General features: G+C 45.0%; 1 protein-coding gene across 3 annotated transcripts; it reads right to left on the bottom strand.

The window, feature by feature from the left end:
- Nucleotides 1-35: 35 nt before the first annotated feature.
- LOC135315626 (cystatin-A-like) lies at nucleotides 36-17,342 on the bottom strand. 3 transcript variants are annotated; one of them, XM_064464948.1, is made up of 3 exons: nucleotides 16,557-16,803; nucleotides 2,117-2,218; nucleotides 36-262 (listed from the first exon to the last, which is right to left on the bottom strand). In XM_064464948.1, exons 1-3 carry the CDS (start codon nucleotides 16,605-16,607, stop codon nucleotides 134-136), a joined length of 282 nt encoding a protein of 93 aa, XP_064321018.1. In that variant the 5' UTR covers nucleotides 16,608-16,803; the 3' UTR covers nucleotides 36-133. The 3 variants fall into 3 exon arrangements, 2 of the variants coding, with proteins under 2 accessions (XP_064321018.1, XP_064321011.1); XM_064464941.1 differs by lacking the exon at nucleotides 16,557-16,803 and adding an exon at nucleotides 5,997-6,667; XR_010375113.1 differs by lacking the exons at nucleotides 36-262; nucleotides 2,117-2,218 and adding an exon at nucleotides 12,541-12,834 and having other exon boundaries at nucleotides 16,557-17,342.
- Nucleotides 17,343-17,667: the final 325 nt, after the last annotated feature.

The following is a 17,667-nucleotide window of genomic DNA, read 5'->3' as shown; positions in this document are numbered from 1 at the left end:
GCAGACCTAGAGATGACACACAGTAGATTAACAAATAGCTTTCAAAACTTATTTTATTTTCATGCATTTCCTGATGACACAGGCAGAACCCACATGCGACTTGGCAGAAGTGAGGCACCATTCCTCATTGTGTCTAGAAGTAGACCAGAGGATCGTCTTTGGTTTTGCCGGTTTGATAACCATCAAGCCTGGGACTTTCATGCTTATAAGGAAGGCTCTGAAACACCCTTAGGTGGACGTAGTCGGCATCGGCAACTTGGACCTGGAAACCAAAACAGCGGGAAAGTGAGGATCCTGGGTTCAGAGCAGGTTCAAACAAAAGGATGCTCTTTACGTACTTGGATGAATCTCTTTGCTCAGGACCTTAATTTTAGGTCTATTGCCATTTTTACTACAACAGCTCTTAACCCAAGTCTGGATAGTAACTGGTGGCAGAAGCTGTCTACACCGTAATATAAACCTTCAGACTCACATAAACGGAAAATGAGTAGGACTGCTTGGGTGTGGAAGCACCAGAAGGTACAAGAGGAGAAAGGATGCCATCAAAACTTATGTAGGTCATCAAGAGTCATGATTTTCTGAGGCTTGCATTTTATCTCTGATAATAAGAGGAGATCCTGTGACACGGGTAAACTTTTTTTTTCATATTGAAATGTCAAAACTTGAAATATGTTTGGAAGTCCAAATCTGCATGCTGCGGTTTTTATGAAGAGAGCACTTCTGAATGGTGGGCTGGTGTTACAATGGATTAAAAGAAAATTAGGATTTTGCGCAGCATATAGAGTATAACAAAACAATCTTGAAGTTGGAGAGTTGAAATGTTTGCTTTGTAAAAAGATGCTGCAAGTAAATGAATGATTCTTACATTTTCTCCATAAAAACACCTGCCTTCTGTCAATCTGATATCAACATTTCCTAAGGGAGCAGTTGGGCAATGTTAGAAACTCATACATTGTACAAGAATCACCTGTGTACCAATGAATAATCAGGAATATTCATGTATCGTGAATAATAATTCAAAAAAATGATGCTTTAATTGAGGAAATAGGTAGCCTGTCAGTACCTGGCGCCCACAGAGCAGAAATAACTGTTAAGAGTGTATTTTAAGGAAGATCCTGGGAAAGAAGGTGGTTTGGCAGCACCTGTCCTCCCTGGGATTAACTAAATACGAGAAGCGTGGAGCAAATGCTCATAATGTCCCTCTGCAGAATAACTATCCCCCAAACCCTACCTGCCCATTTCTTTAATAAAAAGACTCTGACCCTTGTCAAGGGAGCGTATCCTACCAGGCATACGTCTGCACACACACGGCGTTAAGATAGAGCAGTCACATGCAATGTTGGCTCTACTTCCAGAAAGCCAGCCTGCCGTTAAGCAATGCTTTCCGGCCTTCACTTGCAAAATACGCTCAGCAATTTCTTATGCGTTACTTCACAGAAAGCTGCTCAATCCATGGGTAAGATTTTCTAGTAGAGGATGAACGGTGCTATCAGAGGGCTCCAAGTTAAGCATTACTAATCCTTCCTCCACAAAAGAAAGGGGTTTTTGAAAATATAGAAAGAACTAGCAGGCGAGCTGTACCTTTGCAGCACGTGACACGGGACCAAAACATCAACACGCACGCTTGCATGCAAAACTAGTCAGCTGGTGTATGAGGTGCTTCCATTACTTTTTTTTTTTTTTTTAAATTAAATTAAATTCACTCTAACTCTCCATCAGATCCTCAGGCTGACTTCAAATTCATCATAACAAACACAGTTGGAGGACACAGAGGCAATAGGAAAGCTGCTTTGCCTTGAAAGGAAACAGGAGAGAGCAGAGTTATGACTAGTTTAAATAATTTGAGCTGATAAGGCAGTCTATAGTCTTGAAGTGAGATGATCCCAAGAAACTTACCATTCACATCTGAAGAAGCACAGTGCATGTTTTGTAAGTTTTTTTATTCCTGTAGTGCCAAACAGAGGAATTTTAGAAGCCTCTGGAGATAGCCCCTAACTCTGTCAGTCACGTCAGATGGTTTTCTACTACATTTGCTTCTCTGTCTTGCTATAAGCCACTATGCAAGTCACCTATACTGTTTAACGGCAAAGCATCCCCTCCTATAATACATACAAACCTTAATAAAGTAGTTTATCCCAGCAACCACCTGCGTCTTAAATATTATGGCTTTAAAGATCCCATATGTCCTGTTCACCTTATTTTCCAATTCCGCCTTCACCTGGAAAAAGAAAGGGAAAAATGGTTGGCAGGTTCATACTTAGGCTTTTCTTGCACAACTACCACTCCAGTTTTCATCCTTTCAAACAATCGCCCTCAATGAAATGAACCCAGAACCCCCAAAATAATTCTGTTTACACCAGGACCTCCAGCCCTCTTTCCTAGCATTGCCTCCTCCAGCATTCTTCAAAATCCTGTCAGAATTAGACTTCCTAGCTGATTTCCCCCTGCCCCAAAAGCTGTCCAGCTAACTGCCTCCCGCTCGGTACAGGGAAACTGCTACCTGCTGCCCTTTAAGTTCTTTGTCAACGTAGCTAGGTACCAAGCCATGCTCCCTAGCAGGGTACACCCTGTGTGAACTGCACCGTTACACAGCGGTGCAAGTCAGCCCCCCTCGCCAGGAACACCTGCGCCCACGCCAGTCAGCCTGGGAGGCTGCGGACCCCTGCTGTGTTTCACAGCCTCAGACGTGCACTCCATCTGTTTAATGTTCTTCTTTAGGGGCTTGCAATAAACAGGGTTATCTGAGAGTACCAAGACAACCACCTGATCAAGTAGTTCCTGAAAGTTATTCTAGTGCTTGTGGAAGCCCTGCAGATCAAGCTGTGATTTACATCAGATATGTCCTTAAACATCTAGGAGTGGGCAAAATACAAACAGCTGTAATAGTTACAGTGGTCCAGGACTAAACTATGTTTGTCCATCTCCCAAACTGGAAGTACGACCTTTGGACTGTCAGCCAGAAATCAATCCCAGACCTGCATAAACATCATTAGTCCTTTACTACGTAGCAGCTGCAGATATTGTCGTTCCAGAAGAAACAATGCTCTGTGCTGACAGCATTTATGCTCACACCTCAGACAGATGTGTTTATACACAGTACCCAGTTTAAGCCCTGTAGATTTCAAATACGCACAGTTCAGACATCTACAGCCTTTTTACATACATATTAAGCAAAAAAAAAAAAAAGAAAAGGGGGCAACAGTTTCTCCAGAAACACACAAAGTGTAGGGCAAGTTTTAAGTTCACCAGCAATCGCAGTGGTACTGTCAGAGGTCAAATATTTGTATAATTACTAGGCTGAAAGAGGAGTGGGGTAGCAGGGGAGGCAGCTGTGAGCAGCAGTGAAAGGCCGGCCCGGTGTCTGAGGCATCATGAGCTATGTACCAGGGTAACAGTGTTTTACTACAGTCCTTTGCACCTGATGATACAAACTCCCTCGAGAACGGCAGCTGCACCGACTGTCACCTGAAAACTGACTTCTGTTACCTAGGAAGCACAAACAGTATTTTGCACGCTGGGTAACAGCCCCTCCTCTGCACGTGGCACCCATGCCGATGGCCACGCAGGGCAGAGGCATTCCCAAAGTCGGGCAGGGGAGCGCAGTGTGACTCGGCAGCCTGCTCGGGCAGCCCCTGAGAGGAGCCAGCAGCACGTCAGCACTCCTCACCACCCACCTGCTGCTTCTATCCCAGGGAACCAGCAGCTATACTTTCAACTCAGGAGCTGCTAATTCTAGCAAACCAGGGAAACTTCAATTACCAAACCCTTTCAGCTGTCTGGGGGCTCCTAGCATGCTCCTAAGCAGCATCTTTTGGTAGATATTATTCAGAACAAAACAAAGCCCGTTCTCTCCCATTTTACCATCTGCCACAACATTCCCCATTTGTTATTTACGGACAGAGCCTTCAGTAAAATCAGGCAGGCGGACAGCTCCTTAATCCTCAGATGGAGAAAGATATCGTTCCTAAGCTCTTATCTATCAGCTCCTTAAACCCAAAACATTCCTCCGTTTTAGGCAACAGCCGTAAAACAAGGAGACCGAATATATAACATTCCCCAGCTCACTAAGGATTAGACTAGACACCAGGCACAGGTGTAGGTAAGTAATCATGTAATCCCAAGAGCAGATAGACCATGGCCATCCCAAAGTCCGCAGATGCTCTTCACAACTTCACTCAAACCAGATGACTTGCTTCTCTGCTTAGCAGAGTGTAAAATCCCACAGAATTGCATCATTAAAGGGCGACACCGTTACATGGCTGGAAGCAGGGCAGGATTGCCCCAGTGTAAGGTTTGTATCCACAAGAATTTTTCCCTTAGCGAACTATACCAAAGCCTCTACAGCGGAGTGTGTTCTTTTTCCAAGGAAAAGGACCAGGGAGAGCTCTCTCTCCTGTGCTCAGCACAAGGCAAAAATTTCACCTTGCAGAAAACAAAGAGCAAAGAGTAAATTGTTTTCGTTTTCCAGAAGTTACTGAGAATGGAAGAATACTAAACATGAAGAATGTGAACGCCTCCCTGAGTTAGCCAGGCCAGCATGGGGGAAGTGAACGCGTGGCTCTGCCCAACACAGAGTGTAAAAACTAAACAACGAGCAAAAGAATTTTGAAGAGAATAGTGGGCTTCAGCTAGCTTCAATCCCTCCTGGCGACTCCGGATGCCCAGTGTCGTGACGTGAGCATATTACAGAGAGCAGTAGTGGAGATCACACCGGTATTGTGATTGAACTGTGTATTGGATTGCTGTATTTTGCTAAGAGTAACTTACTTCTGTAGTGTGTCACCAGTACATTTGTATCACTCTGCTAAATCAGAAACCTCGTGCAACATCACATATCTTCAAGTAAGTAAAGCTGGTATTAAATATTATACCCTCCACACGTGGAGAATCTAAAAGAACCTGGTCAGAGTACTGGACTCTTGACACCAGCCTACACAACCTATTTACAGAGCTCTCCTGGTAGCCTGCCCCTCCACATGCACAGCCCAGGTCACCTTAGTCTGATTTCATCACTGCATGGTCTTAGCCTGCAAGGTTGCGGGAGATGTGGAATGGTGCTGACGCAAACTCTGTCCTCTGCGGCACAGCAAAGGAGGGAGGTGGGAGCCCCGCACGCACAGGCATCTGCAGCAGTATTGGCCAACATGTCCAGCCCCACTACTTCCTGGTTTTGTTTCCTCAAGGAGGAAGTAAGTTATGCTTTGTGCAGTTGCCAAAGGGGGAAGAGTTCATCTTTCAGGACTGGGAGGGTGAAGGACCTTTCCCATGCTGTGGTGTTTCTGTCCCGCTCCTCAGGGTGCACTTCATACTCTCTTTTAAGAGTTCGGCACTGCAGGGCATTAGAGGATCTGCAGAGGTGGTGTTCATACAGCTGCTTCTAGGACAGGCCCGCTGCCTGCAACCAACCACCACGGCAACTGGGCTCATCCTGCCTGCCTTGCGCCAAGCCCACCTTGCCCCACTGGCTCACCAGCAGCCCCTGCATCACACCTGTGACTCCAGAAAACACTAGACACCAGCAGACAACATGCCATTTATCCATAGCCTTGTCCTGTATCTCTCTTTTCTTCAGTGGATACCACCACATGGTTTGTCCTACCCAAGTCCTTCAGTGAGGAATTAATTCTACCAGGTACAGTCTTCTCCCTTCAAATATACCACCTTTAATTTCAAACAAGCAACCTCAGCTCTGGCACAGTAGAGCTTGCCTTTGAACCACACGCAAACGTTAACTGAAGGTAGCCAGTACTATGCCTGGCTGTGGACAAGGATGAGGCAGAGAAAAGGAGGTTTGTCTCGATCTTACCGGTACGCTGCCTGTGCAGAATGCTGAGAAAATACTTACTGGCAATCAAGAGGATTCCCATTTTCAGCACTAGCTTCTTCAGTTGAAACACTGGTTCAGTATCACCACCTGGTTTCCCAGCCTTTGCACAGGCTTCAGGGCTCAGACCTTTGCACACAGAGACTTTGGCTTTCAATAGGTTGCAACTCACCTCATCAGCAATACCCTGGACTTCTGGAGTAGCAGGCTGGGCCTCAGTTAAGCCCCCAGGCACCATAGTGGCAACTAACTTCTCTAAAATGATGTGTGGTTCTGAAGAAGGAACTTCAGCGCAGTCTGAGCAGCGTCACCAGGTATCGCATATATATACACACATATACATGTGTCATGGAATCACATGACTTGTAACATACAGAGCCTACCTTTATTGAGCTGGAGAAAGATAAATGGGGGGAAAAGGGGAAAGCAATGTAAAGCACCGATAGTGTTAAGAGTAAATGTGAAAAGCACTTATCTGCTTTAACTTATCTGTTAGGTTATCTTAACTGTATATAGCTCCACATCAATAAGAAAAGCAAACAACACCCTCCAGCCACCCACATCTTAAGACAGTTGGTTTGGCCTGGAACTAGAACCTCTCGCCTCTCCACTCATGTGCAGATGACTAGTCTGTGCACATAGGCAACTAAAGTCACACCCACTGTTTCCCAACACCATTCAAGATAAAAAGAAAAGCAAGCATTAATTTCCCGGGTGCAATCCCATTCAACCTGTATTGACTCAGTATCCTTCCAAGCGGTAAACAGAAGCAGACTGCATTTTACTTTCGGTGACTTTACTTCCCTCTGCCTGGCTAAAAAGGTGCCATGGAAAACACCAGAACCAGAAGGGGAAAAAATTAAATCCTAGGTTCAGGTAAGTACTCTAAATAAATTATTTCTGCTTATCTCCTACCAAACCTATAGCTGCATTCACGCAATCACGATAGCAACCGAATATGCAGTACCATTTACATTTTTATCAAAACTCTAGTGCCAATTTCCTGGAAGACAAAGCACAATCTCTCTCACTGCAGCAGTCGTGTGTGGACAATAGCTGTTCTCATTTCAGGATACTTATACTTCATACACCGCTGAAATATGTAACATACAGACTATATAGTCAGAAGCATTCATTTGGTAGTTACAGTCACAGACACATGACACAGTCACATTCGTTACTATATACGAATGTACAAAGTTCAAAACACATGCAACCTACTGAGGAAAGGCTAGCAACTGTTAGCAGGCCTACCTGGTAAGGGAGAGCTAACGCTTCAAGATCACAGAAAAACTACTTCCCTTTGGTATTCCTGCCACCCCCCTTCTCCAGCAAATGGGAAGAATGTTGTTCTAGAGCTAGGACCAGAGGAGTTAGCAACAGACCAGACAATTTTTAGTCCCTAAGGGTGGGTACACGGGAGGGGGTGAAATGAGAATATGTGCTGCACGCAGGCAACGTTCTCTTATGAGGACAGGCTGAGAGAGTTGGGGTTGTTCAGCCTGGAGAAGAGAAGGCGGCAGGGAGACCTTACTGTGGCCTTTCAGTACTTAATGGGGGACTAGAGGAAGGATGGGGACAGTCTCTTTAGCAAGGCCTCTTGTGACAGGACAAGGGGTAATGGTTTGAAGCTAAAGGTGGGTAGGTTTAGACTGGATATAAGGAAAAAAATTTTTACTATGAGGGTGGTGAAACACTGGAACAGGTTGCCCAGAGAGGTTGTGGAGGCCCCATCCCTGGAAACATTCACGGTCAGGCTAAACAGGGCTCTGAGCAATCGGAGCTAGTTGAAGGTGTCCCTGCTCACTGCAGGGGGGGTTGGACTAGATGACCTCTAAAGGTCCCTTCCAACCCAACCCATTCTACGATTCTATGAATCGGCATTTATGCTGGAATCTGCTAGAAACAAGCTCGTTCAAGGCCGCGGCAATAGTGACTCTATAGCACAGACTTGCCAGTTTCCTAATCAGCCTACTGAGTCTTCACAGATAAGTGATGCAACAGACTGTAAACCAGTACTTCATATCTAACTTCAAGGCCTGTTCTTGGAAAAAAGGACCCGAGACTGAGAAACTGGGGCTGTTAATGGCCCTAAACTCAACAGTCTCTAGGTCACGGTAAGAGCATGTTACCCCTAAGGATGTTACAGAATTTCCCGACCTTGAGCAGCAATGTTATAGGAGTAGATGAAAGGCATTTGAGGAGAAGCACGTTGTCCTGAGACAACATCTTTCTGAACAAAGAGAAAAATGTTCCTAGTTCTTAGGAATAAAGGGGACTGGAGGAGCTAAAGCTGGAAGTCTGCCTTTTTCTCCAAATTCACCACTCCAGATGAAGGGTTTCTCACAGCCCAATTTATGGAGTTAATGACAATTCAAGCTGATGAGCTAAAATTCCTTCTTTTGCACAAGACCCTGCTGATTCACGCAAATGCTGATCATCTTCCACTGTGTTGCCACCATGCATCTTATTCACACAGCCCAGCAGATGAGCTAATAACTGGAAGAGCCAGCTTCCCTTACTGGGGCCAGAAGCCACAGAATGCGTCCAACAATCATGCAGCACCAGTGCTAAACCAGGACGTTTTATAAACTTCTCCACTCACCAGGATGCAGATCTCACTAACTCCCTTGGGAAGGGATGTTGATAAGATCCCCACGGCAACACTACACGTCTGGAGAACCCTTGATTCCGATTAGTAAGAAATATACTAAGCACAAAGACTTGGAAGGTCAATTTACAATCTTGGGAAACCTCTAGGTGTGAAACTAAAGACATTAATGTTGTGTGGAAATCATTCATTGGGCCCCCTATTTCTGGCTTTGCTCATTTTTGTCTTCAGAGCGTAAGAACTTGCCCCCTCGCCCCAGAATGCACAGAGTTGTGCAGAAGGGAAGGAAAGTCAAGCCGAAGCAAGGAAGCAAGCTGACACTAAAGTTTACACAGGCAAATCAGCCTGTTTTCTTTCCATGGGAGTGCTAATGGCCTTCCCAAAAGCCAGTGGTACTTCTACCATTGGGATGCAGTACTTATCCTGCCCACATAGTTCATTCAATCACTTTGGAATGCTGACGTTTCACAGACCTGCTATCAAAGATGATCAGTGGCAATGGACTATCCTAGGCAACCCTCATCTACACCTCTCTCTGTTAAGCTTTGAATGTAATGGATCAGCATTTAGAACACTGCCTTGAAAAGAACAGCCGTCCCCACTGCATCTCTTGCGCAACATCAACAAGCTAGGGAGTGTCTCCATTTTAGCACTGGAGACACGTTTGATATTGCATACCATTCCGGCCTACAGTCACCGTTTGCACAGGTGGCAATTTCTCTTCACGTAACTGTTAACTTGGAGAATCTGTGCTGGGGGAACAGCACTAGCATTCTTTATAGTTTTAAAGCTGAGTGTAACATCTTGCACTAGGTACTACTCCAATAATGAAGAAACAAATCTTTACAGCTTGTAGGCTACTACTTTCTGGTCCTGTATAAGCAGTTTTAAGAAGCAGAAGCTACAGTCAGTAAAAACACCAGTACAGTAACAAAACAAAGCAAATAAACAAAAACCCCAAACCCCAGGGTTATGTATTTGTGAGTTATTTTTAAACCAGAAATTAAGCCACCTCTGCAGAAATGATTGTGAAAGTTAAGTCACCAGGTCGGGCTTCTGGTTTTGCAGTGACAAGGCATGTAATTGTGACAGGATGAAACGACAGATGGTCTGCACCAAATTTTAAGAGCTGCCAAATGAAAGCAGCCCTCCATCTACCAATTGAAGACCTACTCGTCATCGTGACAGTAACAACAGCCTTGACTTTTAATGTGCTGGTCTGCAAAGGTTTCCCCTACTGCTACCCACCCTGATTTCAAAAGATTTGACACTGTACATCAACTAGGATTAATAGAAGCCTGAACTTCAGCAGCACAAAGCGAGCATATCCCTGCGTATGCTGAGCCTATGGTACCAGTAAAGAGCCTCTTCCCCTCAGTCTGCTTCACGACAACCAAACTCTATCCTTAAAACTTCTGTAAAGAAGTTACCTGTTTCGTCAGTCTTGAGTGCCTACAGGCTGCACTAGGCAACAGCGACGAGCATCGGAAAAAAAACACCTCCTTCTGTTTCACAGAAGGAAATAAGAAGCACACGCTTGAGAGGACTTTCCAAGGAGCCGGGATCTGCCCACCTATATTCACCATCTCCAAGCAATGGGAAAGCCCCACTGGAGGGGAAGCTGCCTGCAGGAGATCTAGACTCTGGGCAGGGGCATCAGTCACGCTTTTTGCTTGAGTGCCTTTACCTGCAGAAATAAAGTTGGGACCAGGAAAAGAATGAAATCCTGGTATTTGTGGGATCCATTATTTGATTCACATATGACATCAAGCAGCCCAGTAACTCTGCGACTACCTTGATGGTGAAGTTGAAGCAGGATTCAGTCGCAGACCAGGCATGATCCTGGAATGGACAGGGGTCACTAGACACAGAGATTTTACCTGCCTTTGCTTAGTATGGCCCACAGCTCATACCAACGCCATTTGCATACCACCACAAAACATCCCACTTCACAGGCAGACCTTAAGTACTCAAAAAACAGCAAAGCCTTTTTCTCCTTCCACGTGCACCAAAGCGTGGCATGCAATTCCAGTTACTCACCTTCATGGTCCACTAAATTCAACAGCGAGATTCAAACAGCCTCTGATGCATGTGATTTGCCATGTTCTGTAAGAGATATCCCTCTGTCCCCAGAGCAAACTGAATAGAGTAATTCAACTTCTTGGTGCAACCCTCTGTATACAAGCTGAAAACACCTGAAGAAGGGATGTTTGGGACTCAGAAGTCCTCTTATGGTATCAGTTTTCCATTACAGGTTGGTATAGATCTACTTGTTTGGCCTTATAGTCAAATGAAAAAAATAGTGCTACGTTGGTGTTGGGTTTGTTTTGTTGGGGTTTTTCGTTTGTTTGTTTGTTTGTTTTTATATCTACACAGTTTCCTCATACCAAATGCTAAGCTGGGCTACCACAAAAACAAAACAAAAAAAATCTGCTTTTGTATCACAGCCATTTCACAGATCATTTTTCACAGCATCGGCTTAAGTGAAGTTTTCCTGCAACAGCTGAGCAAACATCTGGATGGATAGAAGGGGACAGTGATTAATTCTCATTAGTTTCTACAGAAATACAAGACAAGCTTACATTTCAAGAGTATTGGTGCCAACTCTCTACATGCTGGCAGAAGTTTCTAGCCTACAACTGGCTTAAAAGGAGAATTTGTCCCCGCCGCTGTAGATCCAAGCCCTGGAGAGAACAAATATTTTAGACACCTATATTAGAGGTCAGCATTAGAGCACCAACTTTGAAATCAAAACTAACCGTTCTCAACATCTCATTAGCGGACCATCTCCTGTGGAAATTACGTTACTGGCGATTCAGCCCACAGTACTGAGCAGTACTTGATTGCCACATTGAGGACAAACAATTATAAGAATCTAACAGTTGAAGAACAAACACGTTTTCTGCTTTCAGAGTTGCAGGAAAACAATGAGGATACTTCAAGAGTGAGACAAGCATTCCAACTGGAGTAAAGTTCTGCTTAGAGCAGTTGCAGTACCTCGGGGAATAAAAGGGGGAAAATGAAGTTTGAACATTAGGATTTACACCCTCAGAGACTTAAAATATATTTCTGCCTCATTCTCACAGAAAAGTGAGGCTAAACGTCTCTGCTGCCTAAAAATAAAGGCCACCAAGTAGTTTGAGTCTCTACTGGACAAACAACTATAAAACAGATGATGCTGCACAGATTTTTGACAGCTTTCAGCAACACAGGCACATTCCTCCATTTACTTCCCACCTCCCATACATGCACAGCTTTTAAGGATGTGAGACTATATAGTAATTTCATTGCTGTAACTGAAAGTGTTTGCAAGATGGGGCCTGTATTTTTAAGGCTCTGTTCAAGTTCAATGATTCTCAAAGACATATTACTAAGTAATAAAAACAGCTGGCAACAAAGCAGACCTCGTCAGCCACTTAGAGTTACCAAAAAATAAAGGTAGAATTGCAGCAATATTTCCTCATACTTATCTGCTTTAAAGGCTGTGTTACTGCAGGGGCGTTGCATTTAAAGCTTTCTAAATACAACACTAAGGCCAGACTCAACAGGATCAGGTGCGCACAGCTATTTCCCGGTTCAAATGCAATACACCTATAGGATTAGTTTTAAAGGTTCAGAAAGCGGGACAAGATAGGGTCACTGGGTAGTTAACTGTCTCAGTCCCAAATGAGATATATCTTCATCTCCAACCCAAAGTGGTTTTCATCGTCACCACGTTCCCCATTTAAAGGAAAAATCCAGCACTTGGTAACAGAGACCAAAGGACAGTATGCCACAGATGCTGCCTGTCAGCACTGCGGGAACAATGGCAAACCTGTATCCATGTGCAACTCTGAACCAGTGCTGCTAGTGTTGAGTAGTTCCGAACAATGCTGGTAGCTTCTTACTTTCAGGGACGCTCAACCTACGCTTGCTGATCATTCTGCAGTCTTTATTTCCTTTCAGACTTTAGTAGATTATTTGCACTAACACAGCACGTTCCTTCATAGTTTGGCAAGCGCCAGTTCAGGGGGAGCCCCGTCCTCCCTGCTCAGAGGTGTTCTTCCCCCCCCCCCCCCCAGGACTGCTGAAGCTGTAGAAGTTCAAGAAAGATGCCAGTTTCGCATTCCATTTGAAAATTATTTTAATACTATAAAACTCATTTGTTCACATATTTTGTACAAAAGACGAGTGGTTTTCTCTCAATTACAGGAGAATCATTTCAACCTTGAGATTTCAGCTAAGTAGGTCCAAAACAAAACAAGACTGGGTTCTATTGGTTCTGGAGGGTCCCAATACAGCTCACCCAAGGTCTCTTTCCAGTTTGGCTCTCATGGTTATGGACCACCTTGATGGAAAATACCCCACATTATTGACTCTTCGGAGGCTTGTAGTGAATTCGGCAACGCTCGTTAAATACCTGAGACACCAAAACAGAAGAGCAAAAGCGAATCAGCCCTCATCCGGGAGAGGACAAGAATGTCAGAGCTAGTTCAGACAACTATCTCTTCACGTAGCACCCACCTCAAGCTGCCCAGCCCTGCTGTACCAATAAATGGTACTTACCAAGGCATCTGTCTCCATTCACCTTCTCTCCTGGCTTTAGTGAATCCAAAGTTTGCTGCCTGATCCTGAAGGACTACACAGCACTAAAAGTGTTCTCCCTCAGGTAAGGCAGGTTTATAATCCTGGCAGTCTGTTATCCTCAAAGATGACGATGCCTGCCTTTTTTTTCCCCCTTTTTATTAAAGGAAGAGGGAAATTACCAGTGAAAGGCTCCTGACCAGCTGTGTTCTGTTAAGTTCAATCTGGCATTCAAATTTGGATGCTGTACTCTTCTCTTCCCTGAGCAAATGCATTTGTGACGGGTAAAAAGACGTGCAAGGGCTCTTGGAAGCCACGCTCACACGGTTAGTTATCTGACTGCAGGTGCTGACGCTGCCAGCCCTCCTACTGCAAAGGGCACATGCCTCTTGCCTCGTTCACCTCTGGCACCTTCACCGGGTAAAATTTAGCACAGAGAGCTAGAGACTGAAGATCGTGTTCATTTAGCTTGAACTGCAGGCCTTGTCAAGCAGACTGCTTACCCTACGGAGGGCCAATAAACGTGACTATTTAAAGTAAGGCAGTCTGAATCAGAAGCACAGCACACAGGCTCACACCAAAGTTACAGGGGCTCTTTGCAAGCGATTTAGTTATTTATCATTTTGGCTCCAAGCTTTGCCCAGCGCGTGTCCTGAACAGTGACACGAGCACCACCTAGCACCAAGCTGAGGCACTGGCGGTTATTAGTTCCCCCACCAGCACTCCTGCGAGAGCACGTTTTGCCAAGCTGTCCAGAGACTTTTCAGATCCAACTGCTTGTGATCTTCGGGATGTCGAGTTTTGTGAACTCTCCCATTGGCTTCACATGCAGAGTGAGTGGTCTTGAAATTTTAGGGAAGGTATGCGTCATATTTATATAACTACATTCTTTTAAACTGTATCTTCCTAGAATCATCCACTTCTACAGCTGGTCTCCTTATTCAGAGTTCAGAACCTACGGCAACTTCAGCAAAAGTGAAGTTTGCAGCATGCGTTAGTTTTAGCATTGATTCTTAACAATTTTTGAGTCATTTTCAACTTATTTTCAGATATAATTTACTTTAAGAAACAGACACGTATTAGAAGCTGCTCCATACTGCAGAAAACAAAAGTTGTGGGACAGATTCTTTCACACACAGACAACCTGCTGCCCCACTACAATACCACAGGCAATGGGCACCTCTGGAAGAGTTAAGAGTATGTAAATGTCTGAGATCAGATAAGTGATAGAAGGAAACCGTTAAGAGCCCCAAATGGTTCCCGTTCAGAAACATTTTAACACTAAGCAAACTGCACCATTTTTGTCCACTGCCTGTCAAAAACATTTTAAGGACGTATTTGTCTTAAAGGGTACGGGAAATGCACTCTAAAATACTGTAAGGGTCTCTCGCATCAAGCAACACATCAGAAAAATAGCATCTTCCAACTTGCTATCACGGAAACTTTTGAAACAGCCTTTAACAGTAACTCTGCAGCCTATGGGAGGAGGATGAATCCTGCAGTCTTACTAATACCACCTCCTACCTTTAGGATCGTTGACCCACAGATCTCAGTGCGTTGCTCAGGCCAACTAACTCCATTGGTCTACCTGTGAAGTTCTCGACTCATTTTTCAGACAAGAACAACAGTGCCTGAGAAGCCTTAACATCCATGTTATGATGCAGAAGTTTGAGTTTGCTGTCTTTTACATTTTAACACAAAGCACTCCCAACGATAAACTCCAGGTAAACTGGAGGTGCTGTACAGAGACTAATGCAAGTGTCTCGTTTTAGAAGTCAATCCCTTGTTTGGTATCAGCCAAACAAAATTCCACCGCATGCGTTTCTATAAAGCATCCTCTTTCTGTATGCCACTATTGCTATAGCTACCCAGAGTAAGTGTTTGAAAACAACTTTCTGTCTCCTAATCAGATTTTTCCTAATCAGCTTTCAGTTGGTTAGGGTTAATGTAAACACGCAAGCGTACTTTCCAACTAAAAGTCTGCAACAGTAGCAGAGAGTGGAGGCTCTCACCTGCCAAACGAGAACCACTTCCATGTAACAAATTGCATTCAGTCCACAGCTATGACTGGGTCTATCAAATTCCTTCAGTGAAATATTTTTACGGGCAGCTAAATGAGACATTTACGCCTATATTGAGATGGAAGCAGCAGCAGAGCTGCAGATAAAACCCAGAAATACTTTTATCTTCAAGCCCTACTTTAAACACTAGCAGGCTAAGAAACCTCACTATTTATAAAAGAAATGTTCTCCATCTTCTGGAAAAATTGGACATTTCTATCACTAGCAGAAGCTTAGTGCAGATACAGGAAATCACAGAATCATTAAGGTTGGAAAAGACCTCTAGGATCCTCACGTCCAACCGTCAACCCAACACTAACTACCAAGTCTCCTAAACCATGCCCTGAAGTGCACCAGGGTTAATTTCAGTGCTAGCTCTGGGCTTCAGAATGGAGATAGTGTGGGGTGGGTCTTCCCCCCACCCCTTTTAAATTAAACTGACAGAAGACTTGCCATAAAATGTTTGCCACTGGTAGGCTGCAGCATGTTGTTAAGGCTGTGGCCTTGCTTAGTCATATCTGAGCCAGCTTTAAATTAGTTCAGCTCAAGGGCATGATCGGCTTTTTCAGCCAGTACTGACAGCAAAGCATACCTGGAAAAACATGGAGATGCCCATCTAATCAGCCTGCACTGAGCTGTACTGTGGTGACTAGACCTCCAAGAATACAAAAGCTGTATTGCATTTATGCTGGTGCAATCTAGAGGACTAAAATCCTGAAGCAGAGATTAAAAAGGGAGCTGTAGCTAGTACTGGCTATTTGCAAAAAAAATCCTTTTTGCATTTAGAGAGGGTAAGAGGTTCTCCATACAGTGTTGAAAGCTCTGAAAAACGACAGCAAATGAGAAGAGGATGCTAGACGTGAAATGCTGCAGTGACAGAATACAGCCACCTCAGAATTCAAGCTCAGTGTTAAGATCACTTTATAACAAGCGTCTGCGCCATCAATCCGGAGGGTGAGCTGCCCCCTCTATTGACGCAGGAGAGCAACGGCAGGCCTGCCCTTTGCAGCAGGGAGCATCAGTCCAGGCCTACAGAAGCTCCATCAGCAAAAGGTTCGGTTTCTACGGCCCCATCCTCCCCGGCCTCTGCTTGCTCAGAAGCGAGATCAGTACCAAACACAGCCAAATTTGAGAGACTCAGCCCTCCAACACCGTTAGAGGCCCAGCAAAGGTTTTCAGACAAGCCACCACAGAAAAGTCTACAAAGTCCTTAGCCACTGGGCAAGGTGGAGAAAGGGAACTACTCAGGGAGTCCTCCACAAGCCCTTTCTCCCCGCTAAATCAGACACCTTTCTTTTCTTTGCAGTGCAACTGAAAAACTTTGATCTCTGCACCCAGAGCTGGGAAAATGACTGATCTGAAATGACCTGAAACATTTCCCCCAGCACTGCCCTCCCCTCACCTATTTCTGGTTAACCTGCCTCATAAGGCACCAGTCCCACACCTCCATGCCAGGACTGTCTGTTGGGACAGAACATCATTTTAAATGACTGAGTACCTTCCAGCTTCTGTCGTTTACCACTTCTTCAACATTCAGCTCCGACTGCATCAATTTCAACTGCAGAAAGTAACAGATAAAGAGGTTATTGTCAATCAGGCCTCCCTGCAGCCTTTGATATTTACTACCACTACAACTTTCTAGATCACAAACCCCGTATCAGGTGCGCATCCCCTCTGATGGTGCAAACTGAAGGGCACGATGTGAAATCATCCTAGAAGTCTGGCCCTTCCAATACTCGGGGCAGACTGAAGCCTGCAGGGTACAGTGACAGCAGACTTGCAGTGCAAGACTGGCGGAAGTAGCTCCTGATATCCAGTCTGAACTGCCAATTTCAGTTCATGACCATTGGGTCTCATTCTTCTGCCCCTCAGTAAAGGGCCCGGCTTCTTGTAAGTACCGGAAAGCTTTCCTCAAAATCTTCTCTTCTGCCAGCTGAGCAAGTTCATTTTCTTCCTCTCCTCTCCTCACAGCACAAGTGCTCCAGCCATCTGTCCTCATGGTGGCCCTCTGCTGAGCTCCCAACAGTTTACTGACATCTTTCCGGTACTGGGGGCCCAAAACTGGACACAATGTTCCTACTGTGCTCTAACAAGTGCCAAGTAAAGGGCCGTAATCGCTTGCCTCTGTCTTCTGGCCAGGCTCCTGCTGATGCAGCCCAGGATGCTGTTACCTTCGTTACCACCAGGGCACGGTGCTGGCTTTTGTTTAGTGCACCACCCACCAGGACCCCCAGAACTAGACCACGATCATGAACTAGCAGGGTGGGCTGATAGCAGGTCTTTCAGAGAGTATTTCTCTCTCTGGGCTCTCCCTCCCCATACTGAATCAGGATGCCCAGTTGTCACATGCTCTGGTGAGTCACTGCCATGATAACACCCTGACAAGCTTGCAGCCGCATGTGAACCTGAGCTGTCAGCAGTCACAGAGCTGAGTGTTCAGCTTTCTGCTAGTAATACAAAATATGCTGAGCCGGGGTGATTTTGAGACCTAAGAAACCAACCTGGCACAGGTTTGCTAAAGGAGCACGTGACAGGATGGGGTCAGTGGGATGCTTGTGTCCACCCTCTCCCCTGCTTCTTAAAATCTGTAATAGTAGCTCTAGTGATGA

This window comes from Phalacrocorax carbo, chromosome 1 (genome assembly GCF_963921805.1).
Source record: "Phalacrocorax carbo chromosome 1, bPhaCar2.1, whole genome shotgun sequence".
Classification (NCBI taxonomy): Eukaryota; Metazoa; Chordata; class Aves; order Suliformes; family Phalacrocoracidae; genus Phalacrocorax; species Phalacrocorax carbo.
This window is presented reverse-complemented; position numbering and strand designations above follow the sequence as displayed.

Coding starts and splice junctions, on each gene's coding strand:
- LOC135315626 (XM_064464941.1), bottom strand. CDS start 6,062: ATGGTGCCTGGGGGCTTAACTGAGGCCCAGCCTGCTACTCCAGAAGTC. Junction 2,219..5,996: donor TCCAGGGTATTGCTGATGAG/GTGAGTTGCAAC, acceptor TTCTTTTTCCAG/GTGAAGGCGGAATTGGAAAA. Junction 263..2,116: donor GGATAAACTACTTTATTAAG/GTTTGTATGTAT, acceptor TTTGGTTTCCAG/GTCCAAGTTGCCGATGCCGA.